A 16,268-nucleotide genomic window follows, 5' to 3' on the forward strand; every position below is an offset into this window, starting at 1 on the left:
CTGGAGGCCCCCACTGCTCAACCCAGTCACCATAGCAACAGCCAGATCTCTGTTGGTGAGCTCTTTCGCAGACTTCACGATAGTTGCAGTGGATGGCGTGGGCACTGCTCGTGTTTGGAGAGCGTATGTAGGCGTCAGAGTTGACTAGGTGGAAGAAGCATATACTGATGCAGGTGAACCATCGGCTTTTTGACACAAAAAAAACATTATTACATAAGCAGTGTGTATTTGCCTAATGATCATTTTGGAATCAACTAAGAAATGATTTACTAGGGCATCCACTTTGGTACTGTAACGCTTAAAGGGGGGGGGGGGGGTGAAACACTCAGTTTCAGTCAATCTCATGTTAATCTTGAGTACCTATAAAGTAGTACTGCATCCTTCATATCTCCAAAAAGTCTTTAGTTATATTATATTTATAAAAGAAAGATAGGCTGTACCGAGTCTTTCCGGAAAAAAACGAGCGGCTGGAGGCGTGCTGTGTGGGCGGAGCTAAAGAATCACGAGCGCTGTTCACTGTTTACTTGCTGTTACGCGCCGATAGCTAACAACACACAGACATTTGAAGCAGTTTTACTCACCACCTGCGGTTCCAACGTACGACCGTGAACCTTTATCATTGGGACTGCTCCATCCTTAAGCATTAGACGATCTGCAAATCCGGCAAATACTTCCCTAAAGCCGAGCACAGGGCTTTGATGGGCGTACTGCTTTCGCTCTCTCGCTCTGGTCTACGGGTGCGCGCACGCCCTTCCGGGAGAAGTGCACTTAGGACCCGTATAAGGAAATTCCGCCCCATCTGACGTCACACATGCCCATACTCGAAAAAAACTTTCCGAAACTTGTGACAAACCGGAAGGAGTATTTTTGCCACAGAAATACTCCTTCAAACGTACAACTTTATTTTTGAAACTTTGTCCATGTTTAGCATGGGAATCGGGGAATCCAACTCTTTAACAGTGTAAAAAACTCAGTATGCATGAAATAGCATTTCACCCCCCCTTTAAGTTCCAATGAAGATAGCGTAACACAAGGTTTAATAGATAAATCCAAATAGGCAGCCAACATGCGAGACAGTGTGCTAATGCACAGACAATACCGGACAAGGAGTGCAGGTGAAGGAACAACTCAAGTAGGAACACAAACAATGATAATTACTACTAATAATAGTGATGGTAACCAAAGAGAAAAACGACTGGCAGGAATCTGAACAAAAAAGACAGATTCAAGTCCATGGAAACAGAAACTAATATAACATAACGGTGACAACTACTTTAAATTCAACTGTCAATTGTTAGAGTTTAATTTACAGAACATTTAGGGGCACAAATAATGGCACAAATACCAGTAAATTGACTAGCGCAAACCTTAGTAAATCACCTAGCATGATTCATTTAAATACTCTCCTCCCATACATTATGTGTCTGAAAGGGAAACTCCAGCAAATACAATAAGTGCTAATTTTCACTGCGTGTCTTTAGTAAATTCTGACCCCAAAAGTGGGTTTGCGCTGGCGCAAGCTGTTAGCAAATCTGGCCCTTATTCATTTAGCAGATTACATCTGCTGTGTGTTTGAAATGTAGCAGTGAAATACTGACAGATCTTTAAAAGTTAGTGCCTTTAAAATATTTTTAGGCTGCTTGACATTCATTTGGACTGAAAGAAAGCTAATTGTTGATGCCTCTAGAGGAGAAAAGAACATCATTTGTGCTTCTCTGCAGTACTACTACTCACTCAGAGGACTGCATGGCAACAGTATAATTAAACCCCAAGTGTGGGATGCTGTCTAGGCTTCATAGATGTCTGTTTCATCTTTTTTTTTTTTTTTTTTTTTGGTATAATCACTATAATCATTACTCATAAACCCCTGTGTTCTTTTAATCTAAGAAATAACAATCTGTTACAAATAGTGTACTTTGGAATAGTTGAAAAGTCTTCTGATTTTTTTCTTCTTCTTCTCTTCCTGCCCTTAATGACATCCTGGCTGCATATGAAAGTTTCATATTCAAACTCATTTTATATTTAGGAATGCTTGCACTGCCAGTGCTTTGGTTTAATCTGCATTTAATAAGATTTTAAAGTATGACCTCAGCAAGTCTTGCAAATGCTAGTATAAATGCTCTGGGCTACAAATGATCTCTGGTGGAGAGATTAAAAAATCCAGTTTTAATGAGAAATCAAGCTATTTAAAAAACAGTTCCTAAATGCTGCCTTGTCATATTTGAATCCAACTTAAAAGCACAGCATTTTGCAGATCTGCAGAGTATTTTATTGCTTAATGTTTTTGGTTAATTACTGTAAATATTGAAGTGAGCATTTATACCTCCAGAGCCAATGTACTCTACTCTCTACATCAACACACACAAACACACACACACACACACACACACACACACACACACACACATCGAAAATTTGATGATGCGGTCGCATTTATCTTTTCCCATGAAATTCCACAGGTGAAGTGTTTTTTTGTGTTTTTTTTTGTTTTATTCCCCTGTATCCTGCTGACAGAAATACGAAATGCATGTTTGGTGTATGTTTGTGTATGTGACATCATGGGGTCTGTGAGGGCCAACCTTAAGAAGCTCCTCGCATCAATCGAGAGGTTTTTTTTATTTTTTATTTGCATTAAAGCTCCTGACACCCTGCAGCTCTAACCTGGTTTACTAAAGCCACGCATGGATGGGCTTGACCAATGCCTGGATGGGAGACTTATTATGAGAATTAAGTTGCTGCTAGAAGTGAGGCCAAAAGTGTGTGTGTGTGCGTGCGTGCGTGTGTGTGTGTGTGTGTGTGTGTGTGTGTCTGCTAATGCTCCAGCGATGAGGATGATACTGTACACTGTGAAAAGGCACCATTCTTTGAATGAGAATTTAATTTGAGGTCACTGAAAGACAGAAAGCAAGACATGTTCATTGTCTTGCTTGGCAGATTTAAGACTATGAATTGTAGCCACTAAACTGCCTTCCTGTGATTTTTAATTGTTTATAAGTAATGTTTATAAACCAAACGGCACAGAATTGCTTACCTTTCATGTACATCATTAGCCTAGAAATCTAGACGCACCCTAGCGGCAGCAAAATGTATTTCGCAGCCAGGTACGTCTAGCAACTCTCAATAAACCTTCTCGCTGCAAAAACCCAGATTAGGTCAGGCCAATCATGTTGTGTATAGAGTAGGCGGGGGCTGAGCTTAACATACATGACAGAGCTGCGACGGTTACCTGGCTGCTGCTACTTGAAAACAAAGAATGGCGGCTGCTGATGGAGAACAACGGTCTTTCGAATCGGCTTTGGCCGCGACTCTGGAGGACTTGGAGTTACGTTTTTCTTTGAGAAAAGAGCAAAGAACGGCACTTAAGTCATTCTTAAAAAAAGGAAGATGTGTTCATCGTTTTGCCAGCCAGATATGGCAAAAGTTGAATCTATCAACTAAGCTCCGCTGTTGGGAAAACGCTCCGGTTGGTTGAAGCGCTGTCCTATTGCGTGCAGAGGGAATTTGAAAGACAGCCGTTTATCCCGCCCCTCGGATTGAGCCGTGACTATGGTGAGTTTCCAGACCTAACATCTTGATGTAGGTCTGGCTTGCCAGGCTAGTACATCATGGCCTAACTGGTTCAAAATCTCCAGCACTATCCTGCTGTAGGCCGCCAGATTTACACTTTATAATTTGAAGAAAAGATTTGCAGTGCATTACAAATGACAAACATTGTAATTTACTGCAGCTTTTTTTTATTTTTGTCATTTACGTTGTCTTTTATCAGAAACTGCATGAAGCATCCATTAAGGACAACCATCTACAGAGATCCAGGAGTAGCTCAGAGCACCGGAAAGAGAGAGCTGATACACACAGAATTCAACCTGCAGTGACAGCTGCACATGTACATTATAACAGATTGGAATTCTTTACTGACAAGGCTTCACTTCCACCTTGACGACACTCACATAACATGCATCAAGTTCATTTAGAGGAGAACCTCTGGGAAACAGCATGACAAGGAGATCGCTAACTATTACATATAAATCCCAGAGAGTTTGTAGAAATAATTTTTGTGATTTACAGCAACAAAAAAAAAAAAAAAAAAAAAAAAAAAATTATTTTGGGGAAAAAATTCTCATTGTGACATACAATGTGGGACTTGCAGTAAATTCTTCATGTGTACTCCATTAAGCTGTAAGGTAAATGATGAATTTAAAAAATAGTCCAGTTCAGTCTAATATTCCTTTGGAATACCTGACATACATACCATTTCACCTTACTTATTAACACACAAAGAGATGAAGTAATTCATAAGTGCTTATTTAAAGTGCTTCCATATTTCCACTGCTTTTTCACAGAATGTTTTAGTATATTTGCAAAGTGTCCAGAACGCAGTATCAGCAATTATAGTCAGATGCAGGATGAAGGACATTACCTTTTTACAAAGCAATTATCATTCATAAAGAGCCAACAAAACACTTTAACTTGGTTTTCACCATGAAGGTTACAAGGCAATATTTTGTTTTGTTTTTTCATTTTACAACATACACTAAACAATCGTGCATAAACACATATACACATAAATTCGACTTGACATCTCAGTCACACGTTTATGTAAGTCAAGTATGAACAAAAAGAGCAGCAATATAAATAAACCCGAATCTGCCTTGTAGGAATTTAAGAATATAAAGATAATGTAATACAATAAAGCTGAGAGGAATTTTTATGATGAATTTTTATAGTTTGGTTTACCATCAGAGGGTAAAACCATTGTGCTCTTAAGTCGTCAGAAGCAGCATCTCCTGAAAGCTCTCCTGAAAGCTCCACTGACTCAAAGTGTAGTGAATCCGGTCATTCAGATATTCCTCATAGAATCAAGTAAATAATTTAAAACTAAAAGACAAAAAAGTGTTAGCACATGGTCACTCTTTGAAATGCCTGCCGCTTTGTAGCTTTCTGTAGTAGTTTTCCTGTTCAGTGTGGTTCTGATTGCCCTCTCTGTCCAGCAAAACTAGAGGGGTCTTGCGGCGCAGACTGCGACCTTCTGAGATTTGACCCACAGGTGGGAGTTGAGGGGGAAGTGGTGGCTGGGGAGGTTGAGGGAGCTGGGGCGGCCCGTGGTCAGCCTCACTGGCAGAAGAACAAGGAGAGCTGCTCCTGACATGGCGGTAACTGCGGGAACTCTCACGGTTGAGGTTTTTGAGCTCGTATGACTCTGCCATGTTTCCATCACAAGATCCTCTCCACTCCCATGGGTTATTTGGATTTGAGGTCATACGAACTACAGGGTGGTGGGGGGCATGGGCATCAACGGTGATGATGCCTGAACCGCTCTCACGTTCCGAGCGATTGGGTGATGATTCTGTGCCCGTGATAGATGAGGTACCAGAGGAGGATGAAGTCTCAGAGGATTTTGCTGATCCAGACAGGAGTCCCTGTTGCTTTGACATGGCAATGACCTGCATGATCCGAGGCTGATTTCCTCCCTTGATAACTGGAATATTAGCACCACTTTTCTCAGTGATGGACAGCCATTTGGCTCGAGTGCTGGCGCTTTTAGGGGATACAGGCGGGGGAACTGGCTGCCCAGGGGGACGAGAGGGCATCACTACTCTTGCACCTGCAGGTGGATTGGCTGGTTTGGTAGTTTGTGGAACAGACGAATAATTTGAAGAATGGACACTGTCCTCCTCTGTGGTCGTGTCGTCACCACCGTCTGAGCCCTGCTCGCTGGTGTCCTCATCGGGCAAGCTGCCACCTCGCATCTCCATTGACTTTTGCTTCCATTCAGATACTAATTGCTGTGACCGCATAGGGTCCATTGGTACAGGAACAGGTACTGTCACCAGACGCCTTGTTGGCTCCTCTGGAGCTGTAGCACGGGGTAATGTGTTGCTGAAGGTTACCATGGTCTCCTTACCCATTGGACTGCGAGGCGCCAGTAGCTCCACATCCACACTGGCCCTCTTTAAGCTTCCCAACGAGGTTTTCTCTCGCTGCACAGGACGGTTCAACCCATCTAGAGATGCTGGTGATGTGATTTCCTCATTGCTCTCAGAGGCATGGCCCTTGTTATAGACAGAGTCATGACCTCGCTGGGCCAGAGCCCTCAAAGCATCCTTCTGTAGAGGAGGGGGTTGAGGGATGACAGTGTCCTCAGGAGATTTGAAGTTGGCAACAGCATGGAAAGCCTGGAATAAAATGGAATGGATCCATAATTCTAATTGGCAAAATCACAGTCACTCATTTGGTTAATGCTTTTATCCAAAGTGACTTAGATTCCATTAATATGTTATACCCCATTTCTGCATTCCTTATGTATCAAAATGGCTTTGTGCCATGCTCTACTGTAGGTGTAGTCAACCCTACTACTAGAGGGCTACCTTCCTGCTAACTTCAGTTTCAATCCTGCATCAACACTCATGCATGTCATTTTTAAGTAATCATGAACACCTTGGTTACCAGCTGTATTGATTAGGTTTTAGCTGAACTCTCCAGGAACACGATAGGCTACCCCTGATACTGTTTAAGCTACAGCAGGTGTTTTCAAACCATTCTTGAATCCTACCCAGCACTGCACATTTTGGGTGTCACCCTTATGTAACCTGGCTGAATTAACTCATCAGCTGATTACTTGAGTACTCTATGACACTCGAGCCCTCAAGAGAGCAGCCAGAAAAATAGAGAGCATTTCGTGGAAAGAGAGCATGGTTGCTTAAAGACAGGCCTAAAAACTGCTTTTTTTACCCTCTTAGAAGAAAACAAATACAACCCTAGGTTTTTATTTGATACAGTGGCTAAATTAACGAGAAATAAAGCTTCAACCCCAGATGTTTCCAGACAGCACAGCAGTAATGACTTTATGAACTTCTTAGTTAGTTCATGCATTCATGAACTAAAGGCTAGATTATTGTAATGCTCTAATGGGGGGTTGCCCTGAATGCTTAATAAACAAACTCAAGCTGGTCCAAAATGCAGCAGCTAGAGATCTTACTAGAACCAGGAAGTATGACCATATTAGCCCGGTTCTGTCAACACTGCATTGGCTCCCTGTTAAACATTGTATAAATTTTAAAATCTTGCTAATTACTTACAAAGCACTAAATGGTTTAGCTCCCCAGTACTTGAGCGAGCTCTTAACGCAATATAGTCCTTCACGTTTATTGTGATTTTAAAATTCTGGCCAGTTGATAATAACTAGAATTTCAAAATAAACTGCTGGCAGTAGCCTAGATCCATTTCCTATCTAGCACCTAAACTCTGGAACAGTCTTCCTAGTGTAGTCCAGGAAGCAGATGTGCACCAAAATGTGCAGTGTTGGGGAGGCTCCGAGAACAGTTTGAAAACCTATCCAGAAATTTGATTTAGCCAAGTAGGATCAATGTGTTCCTGGATCAATGTTCAATCAACGTCTCCATCAAAAGGTGTGCCTGTATAGCCACTCGGCAGCCATATTTGCAACACCTCCGGGCAGCTATTTCGGGGCATCCAAGACCAAGTCCTATCTATTTAAATGGGGGAATCCTAAAATCTCAAAAACTGTTTGCAGAACTCACCAATAAATAATTTGAAGAACTCAAATAAGCAACAAAATCTGACAAGAACTGTCTCATAAATGTTGTTTCTTATGCTCAAATAGCGTTAAAAAAGCTTACTTTACAGGCTAGACCAGCCAATACGCAAGTCCTAAGCGCGAGTCTCAGGTTTCTATGTGAACTCGAGCTTCTAACGGCAGCTGCAGTGACGTAATGACTTTACCAATCAGCAATTGTCTCTCTTAGAAGGCAATACATGTAAAATGTATTGCTTGAATGCAATTTAAGTTGCATCCTTTTTTAGGATTAACAAATGTCAAATGTAAACTGCCATAGCCCTATTCCTGAGGGGACAGATAGTTTGCTGAATGTTGTTGAAGTCCCTATCCCCAGGTTTTGCCCAACTCAAAACACTAAAATCGAATTAATTGGTTGTAATGTTGTGCCAGAAACCAACAAGGATTTTGATGCAGGAACATGTTCTACATGGGTAAAACACATTAAGCTCATTAGCAACATGGCATGACATTACATGGGGGATGGCTGTCCAAAAACACTACACCACTGATACAACAGACATCAGAAAACCAATCACTCACCAGGTACGCAGCAATACCAGCGCCAATACAGAACCCAACATACACATCGATGGGGTGACTGCGGTACTGGGTAATCTGAGTGAGTCCCGTCAATGCAGCCGCAATGGCAAAGGCAAACACCAGAACGGGTTTGAGCAGCTTGGTGCTATCTGAGATTGTTGAGTTGAAGTACATCTAGAAGAGTAGAGAGCAGCAGAGGTCTCCAGCTGTCATGTGCAAATTAATAACAAGCTGGCTTACAGCTTCTGACAGTCTGACAAGCGCAAGGTGGGAAGAAGTAACAACTTATCTCCATGTCTGTCACTTGAAGTGGATCCTGCTAAGTACCAAGAAATGTGAAGTGCTTACTTATAATTAGACTTCCACTAATCTAGTGAACATAATGCAACTGAGCATATTAAATCAACCCTTAAATGTCTTAAAAACTTGAGCAGTGTTGAAATCTATCACATGTGTCAGTGCATGTGCCGTGTCTTTTCTATGCACATCTAAAGTACAATTCAATATTATTTTGGTTGGTCATTATTTCTATCTACAGGACAATCACTTTAAACTGTACTAAATACTCTCTTTTAAATACTTTTTTAGGAATTTACAGCACTAGCCTATTAGGTTTATATACAAACAGTATTTGCAGTAAACATTGAGTAAACACACATTAACACTGTGTCGAAGAGACTTACTGAAATATAAACCGCAGCAAAGGAAGAGAGGGTTGCATGCTGGGAAGGGAAGGTTTTCCTGTCACAAAGGAAAGCAAACATCTAGAGTAAGCCTACACAAGATATGCAGCAGAAGTCAATGTTAAATGTTTAGATTTAAAAAAAAGGGGGGAGATTGTGGTGTGCTCTACAGGAAGAAAATCACAAAAGGTAAAAAGAAAATGGTGATTGTACAAGGTTGAAGTTAATCACAGTTAATCACATAATTAGATGTAATTTTGTAACAAAACACTCAATTACCTGGCCGATACAATAGCATGCTGATCCTGGCCAGAGCAAATGTCTTTGGTGATGTAAGGGTTCTTGTCACAGGATACACCTGGGACAGTGTAATTGGGTTTGCACACTGTGAGAAAGAATGGTGTGTGGTAGCCAGTGGCTAGCTGGATGACATCAGTAACCAGTGCTGTTGCACAAAGCCCAAACACATGAACACCTACAAGGAGAGACAGATCATGAGGGATACAACATTGATGATTCATTTCATCAGTTCCATGTAACACTCTGTGCATGACTCATGTTACATAATATTCATCTGCATCATTCCTATTCGGATTTCACAAGTTCACACTTACAAATAATTAGATAGAGTAAAAAAGTATGCATATTTGGCGCATGCTGTCCGGGAGAGCGCTCCGAGCTCGGAATGTGGCCTGAAACCTAGATTATCTGGGATAGGAACCAGCTGAGAGTGAGGAGTCGGGTGGCGAAGGGATGCAGTAAAGACTGTCGATGAACGGAGGTGAGTCGGCTATATATACTGTATATATATACAGTATATATATATATATATATATATATATATATGTAAAAATTGTAATGATTTTTCTAGATTTCTTGTAATTTCTTTCAATAAAAATGCTATATCAGTATATGTTTACAACACAACTCCTTTCAGATTCCTGAGTCACAAAATGCAGTTAAAAAAAATACATTTACTTTTAAAAATATAAAAATTACAGTGTAAAGCAACTGGAGACCAGGATTACACTGTAAATCCACACTAAAATTCTTAGCTCACAGCCCTCAGATTCAGCCAATTTTAGCATACAACACATTGCTTTTTGCAATACAAAATTGCCTTACAATGAAAAGATAGTTACATACCAACAAAACGAACAGTTCTCCGCAGGAAAGAGTTAAAATTACATCCACCAGCATTGATGCTTCCCTCAATCCCTGGACGGACCTTCAGTTTGGACTGCATACAATACAGCAGACCTTCACCCATCATGATCTGAACACAACAAGAATTATATGATTGTTAATCCAAATTTTTACTTTGGCCTATTTAAATATAATTTGAGGATAGTTAAATATAGTACACTTATTTCAGATATTAAATGTAGAGAAATATAACTTAACCTAAGGTTGTGTCTTTTCTCTGGAGAAGCAAGTTAATACATTTAAGGTAAATCATTTTATTTTCTTTGGAACAATGTGCACAAGTTGACGTTAATAACCCTGACTAGTTAGGTCACAAATGTTAGAAACATTTAAATACAATAAGTTGGCATGATTGCTATCATCTTACAGAGGCAGCAGGGCCAGCAAATGCCAGACTCAGGAGCATGAGTAGAGGGATGAGCTCATCGCCGCTGTCCACGTAGGGCATGCTGAGTGAACGGTCATGGCAGCGGAATCCCACCAGCGCTGGCTGGAGCACATCCGTCAGTTCCAGGAAGTACAGTGAAACCATGGAGGACGCCACAATGGGTAGCTGTTTTCTCAGGGGAGGGAGAGTATGTGTAATTACATGGTAGTTACTAATTTATTACAATGTAATAAATGCAAGAGCCTTTTTCAATTTTAAAATGTACTAAAATGCCTACAAACAGATATTAAAGATTGATAATACACAAACATAACATCAGAACACAGTTGAATTACTGTAGAGTGACTGTGGCAGATGGCTGTTAAATGTCAACACAGAGTACTGTACTCCAGGGCTGACAGTGTGTTGAAAGGTATACCCACTAACGCACTCAAACTGACTGCTATTATGCATTTTCAATTATGTCTTCAATAAAAATGAGGAGCCAGTTATTTGGAGTGCATAATGTAATCACCTGAGACATTAATTGCTCTACTGAAGTATTAAATGGGTAATAATTGATGGCACGTACCTCTACAAAATAGAAGCAGGGTAGCAGCGTCAAACTGTCTTTGGGTGGTTTCTTCTTAAGTTTTTCACGTGCAGTCATCATGGTGGTGGTCTTCTGAAGTTATTCTGTCAACACATGAGTTCATTTAAAGGACCCCAAGGCTTGACAAGTGCAGTTTATTTACTGCACATCATAGCCGTAAACTATGATTTGCTAATTACTAATGCTAATCAGTAGGCGGTATTAGGGAGTGCCACATATTTATTCTAGAGAGCATTTGATTGGACAAAAATGTGGATGTGTGTAATGTGGATGTGAGTGTAACATAAGAAATAAATGCTTAATAGCTTCTTAAATATGTATAGCTGCTCACATTTTTTAATTGCAATATAGCATGTAAAGCATATAAAGATATTACACACATGGACTAACATAATAGACCTTATGCGCCAGAGAAACAAGTGCACAGCCATCTTTAGAGTTTTGTTTTTGAATTTCTGTTTCTGTGATAGATCTGTATATTTCTATAACTTCGCTGTCGAAGAGTAATTACCTGGTGAAGTGGATTTACTTATTGTAGAGTTAACTTAAGTTATCATGAGCAGTGTAGTGTTTTAAGTGCAGCGGATGTCATAAGATATATCAGAAGACTGGGAAGATTTTAAAATGAGCGGATCATTCATAAATCTGTAAGATCTTACCTTCATGCTATGACAATGCAAAACGGAAGACAGAACAAAACGAACACAGTGCCTAAAAGGGGCGGGCCTACATAAGGTCTATATAAGCAGGCCTATATATATCAAAATGTACTTCAAAGGGCATTTTCATTTGATATAAGATTGAAAATGCATTTTCAAACTTAAATCAAGTTTGGGTAAATTAATACTATTTATTTTGCACAATAGGAATATATTAAGATTGATAATATCCCCCCAAAAAATCTAAGAAATTTATGAGGAAATAAATATTTGGCATATAATATATTTGAGTATTTAATTATATTTTGAAATATAAATGTGTGAGCATTGGTTATATCCACTGGAAAAGGCATGCACAAAAATGTTCAAATTATTATTTTCTCATCTGAAACAGAATGAAGCCCTCCTGAATAAATGGATTGCAGACTGTGTGCCTGAGGAAAATAAATATTAAATAAACAGCTTCTCTCTGAATATTCTCAAAAGAGCATAATGAACAAATGTTGATGTGGGCTATTGTTTGAGCAGGCATTGAGAGAATAGTGTTCCGTGCCAAATCAACAGTGACTAAACAAGGCACTTGTCCTGAAGACTCTCTCCCAACTCTCGAGTGGGAGTGAGCGAGGCTCTGCTGAAATTAGCAGGAAGCCTGTTTTCAAGAGTGGGAGCTCTGTTTATCTCGATGAGCCGCATGTCTCACAGGCAAAAGATTTCTGAGTGTGTGTGTGTGTGACTTTTAAGGAAGAATCCATAGGTGCTAAGTTCTCTCCAAAAAGACTGTGTTTGTGCTCACACATACTCACAGTGAGAGGCTTTGACTGCAGAGAAAGGAAATTAAACTTGACTGGGTTTCTCACACAAATCTGTGGGGTAAAGTGAGGTTAAAGAGTGAGCTGTGCAACACTGCTACTTTTTGACCCTGGTTTGTCCGCAAGAACCCAAGCAAAATGTATCCACAACACTGCAGAACAATAGTTAGGTCAATAAAGATTTGGAGCAATGTCAACCAGTCAAGGCAAAATCATTATACACTTGAAGTGAAGAGACCCAGGAAAAATCAATAATGAAATCAGATAAGAGTCTTTCTAATGTCCACACATTATGAGAAAAGTCACTGATGATGATTTCAGTTACACTGGAAATTTAGACTGACAATCACATGTAACACCTTGCTGTTCACAGAATAGGAATTCTATATATATTTGATTATATAATGATCGTCACGAATAGTGAATTACAGTAGCTAGTTAATTAAATAGTGAGTAGTGCAATAGTGAATTAAATGGCAAGATTTTTTAATCACTCAGGAATTTATCAGGTGTAGGTTCAATGATCAGGTGTCAGTTGAACTGAAACCTTGCGAGAATCGTTGCACATAACGGCTACTGAATGACCTGCAGTCGATATCAGTACCCATATACGTTTACATGCATTTGCCTGCCTAAATAATTTTGATTCATACTATAAAGTGAGACTGAGATTGTGTTTGTTATGTAAAACTGCCGTACAGCAGCGTCACTGCGACACCCTCAGTTATCATTTATCGAAATAATACTGCATCTCCACTGGACGCGACGCGACCGTACCCGCACGCGTTTTCTCCCACATCTAATTATAATGGCAGCGTTCTTGTCGCGTCGCGTCGGTGTTGTTTATTCAGACAGATCTGCTGCTGTTCTTCATGCAGGTAAAAAATTGAGGAAAAAAATCTCACCTTGACTGCGAAAAAAGACGATTGTCTGAAAGAAAGATATCCTGAGTGAAACAAAATAAATATCCCAGCTTATTCCTTCTTCACGAGGTTATACTGCGGCTCTTTCAGTTCATATTCCTCTTTCTGCTCACGTTTTCCACGGAGCAATCACGAACTCCTGTTATATGACTGCCTTCTGGAGCCAACCACAATATTCCTCAACTCACTTGAGCTGCTGTTCTGACATCCAACTGACATCCAATATCTGAGGGGCTTCAGTAGCAGAAGGACCCCACTATTAGAGATAGGCTAACAATGATTTGTCAGTGCTGCATGAAGCTGCATCAATTGATTTTACTATAAAATCGGTCCATCATCAGCAGTCATCAGGTGTGGCAGCATTCCTGAGCATCTGTTGTGATCTCCTCTAGCAGTGGTAACATGGTAACATGCTATTGCACAGGTAACGTGTTTAGAACAGGGTGGAGTGGAGATGGTATGGGCTTGTTTATTGGACAACTTATGTCTTGATGCAGAATGAAAACACACATGAACACCCTATCATGATGTCCTGTTTGCTGTAGTCTAACAAACGGTTTCCCTTTTAGCCTGTTAGGGACCACAGAATAAGCCAAATTACAATTAGCCTATGTGGATTGCATGTGTTTATATGAATATGGATTTATGTAGACACAAATCTGTTATAGTGCATTTATTTGCAATTTTGCATTATAGTTTTCATTTTCATGCATTCATTATATGCATTATAGTTCAGAGGTGATTCAGTAAAATACATGCGATTCATGCAGTATTTATTTTGCCAATATAAATAATGTGATTATATTAAAACCTGCGGACCCATATAAAAAGCCAAATTGTCTTGGTAACATTTAATTTGTATCTTTCATTAATAACATTAACAAACACTTTTCTCAATAACACCTATCATACATTTATAAATACATTTTCATATAGAAGATACACCATTCTAATGTTTGGGGTTGGTAAGATTTAAAATATATATATATATATATATATTTTGAAAGAAGTCTCTCATTCTCACCAAGGATGCATTTATTTCATCAAAATACAGGAAAAACAGTGATATTGTGGAAAACTTTTACAATTTAATATAACTTTTCTGTTAAAATATTCTAAAAAATCATTTATTCCTGTGATGGCAAAGCTTATTTTTCAGCATCATTACTCCAGTCTTCAGTGTCAAATGATCCTTCAGAAATCATTCTAATATGCTGATTTGGTGCTTAAGAAACATTTATTATTATCAATGTTGAAAACAGTTTTGCTGCTTAGTATTTTTGTGGATTTTTTTCAAGATTTTTTGATGAATGGAAAGCTCAAAATAAAATCATTTATTTGAAATAGAATTTTTTTGTAACATTATAAATGTTTTTACTGTCACTTTTGATCAATTTAATGCCTCCTTGCTGAATAAAAGTATTGATTTCTTAAAAAAAAAAAAAACACTCAAGAAAAACTCTCTATACTTTGTTATTAAATTACCTTTAGGGCATCAGTGATTTTGAGGTTAATTTTTTTTGCTTGCTTCCAGATGGTCTGAATATGGGGACAATCTCTGGTTGCATTGAGGAAAAAGTGTGAACCCCCAGCAAGCTGCTGCCACTGAAGGCTTGGAGAGATGCCCGATGGCCCTCTGGCCATACCTCTGCTGAGTATCCCGTGCTGGGATGACCTCTTGAATCAGAGCTAAAGCACAGTAGTTGGCTGTCACAGTTCTCCTATTGATTTCCCATTTATTCCCATGGTCAAATCCTCATACTCTCCCTACACTGTAAAAAATTGCCAGGAATTTACAGGATTAAAGAGTATTATTTTACAATAAGTAGTCAGAAATTCTACAGTGAAATTAATGCATGCTGGGTCATTTTCTTACGAATTACTGTTCATCAACAGCAAAATGATGCTGATATCACAGCAATATACTGCTCTTGTTTTACTGTATAGTTTTACTGTTTAACTATGACACTGTAAGAAATTATATTGTTTAGTACTGTAATTGTTTTGAAGTGATTAATGTTCCAATTGCTTGGGATCTTGGACCTTGTATATTCATATTCAAATTTGTGATGTAGCCAAGCCAGAAGTGTGACAAATGTAAACATTTGTTTAAACAATGCAAAGCTAGAATATAAAATAAGTTATTTGGATGATTTTAAGTTAGTCCAGCTATTCTTAGCATTTTGCTTTAGCATTGTTTTAGCATGAAGATTTACCAATATCTTATTTCAAACTCATAACTGTTTGTACATTGATCTTTCACAATAGCGAAGCAACTGTCTTTGAAAGGTGTGTCATCATCTTGAAGCACAAGACGTAGTTATTTATAAGCTTCACCTATGCACAATACATCAATACTACAAAACACGACAATGGTGACACTAAACAAATAATAATAATAATAATATAAAAAGATAAACCCTAAAAGGGTACAAAATAAACCAACAACACAAACTGCTAAAAGTGAACCAAAAAGCAGCAGATAAAACCAACAGGAATCAAGAAACTCCACAGCATAATCTATTCATGCCGCACTGCATTCTGGGTACCTTCATAGCAGGCTAGATATGCACTGTAGAAATACAATATGATATTCTTTGTTTACAGTAATTTTTTGAGAGTGCAATTAGATACAAGAGAAGTCATACTGTGAAATTACTGTGAAAGTAATGCAATTATTAACCTGGAATATACTGTAATTTCACACTAATTTTTTTAAGTGTTGAACTAAATAGTGCTGTTACTGAAGTGGCTGTCTACACTTAAGTGATAATTCCAATGGTCTGTTGTGGGCAGAATCAGTAGATAATCAGTATGCTGTATTTGTCTGTGAATAATAAGCATGATGGATATTTAACATGACTGTGTTTATCAGGTTTAGCACCACCCTAT

The 16,268-nt window shown here is 39.0% G+C and overlaps 1 protein-coding gene across 1 annotated transcript; it reads right to left on the reverse strand.

Annotated features, from left to right (window-relative positions):
* Window positions 1-4,904: 4,904 nt before the first annotated feature.
* plppr3b (phospholipid phosphatase related 3b) lies at window positions 4,905-11,045 on the reverse strand (the record flags this gene model as incomplete). The annotated part of the gene is made up of 7 exons (XM_081358283.1): window positions 4,905-6,173; window positions 8,117-8,290; window positions 8,800-8,857; window positions 9,079-9,274; window positions 9,946-10,075; window positions 10,373-10,558; window positions 10,965-11,045. The coding sequence occupies 7 exons, from the start codon at window positions 11,043-11,045 to the stop codon at window positions 4,905-4,907; spliced, it is 2,094 nt and encodes a 697-aa protein (XP_081214409.1).
* Window positions 11,046-16,268: the final 5,223 nt, after the last annotated feature.

This window comes from Scardinius erythrophthalmus (assembly GCF_964197995.2).
Source record: "Scardinius erythrophthalmus genome assembly, chromosome: 25".
NCBI classification, from domain to species: domain Eukaryota; kingdom Metazoa; phylum Chordata; class Actinopteri; order Cypriniformes; family Leuciscidae; genus Scardinius; species Scardinius erythrophthalmus.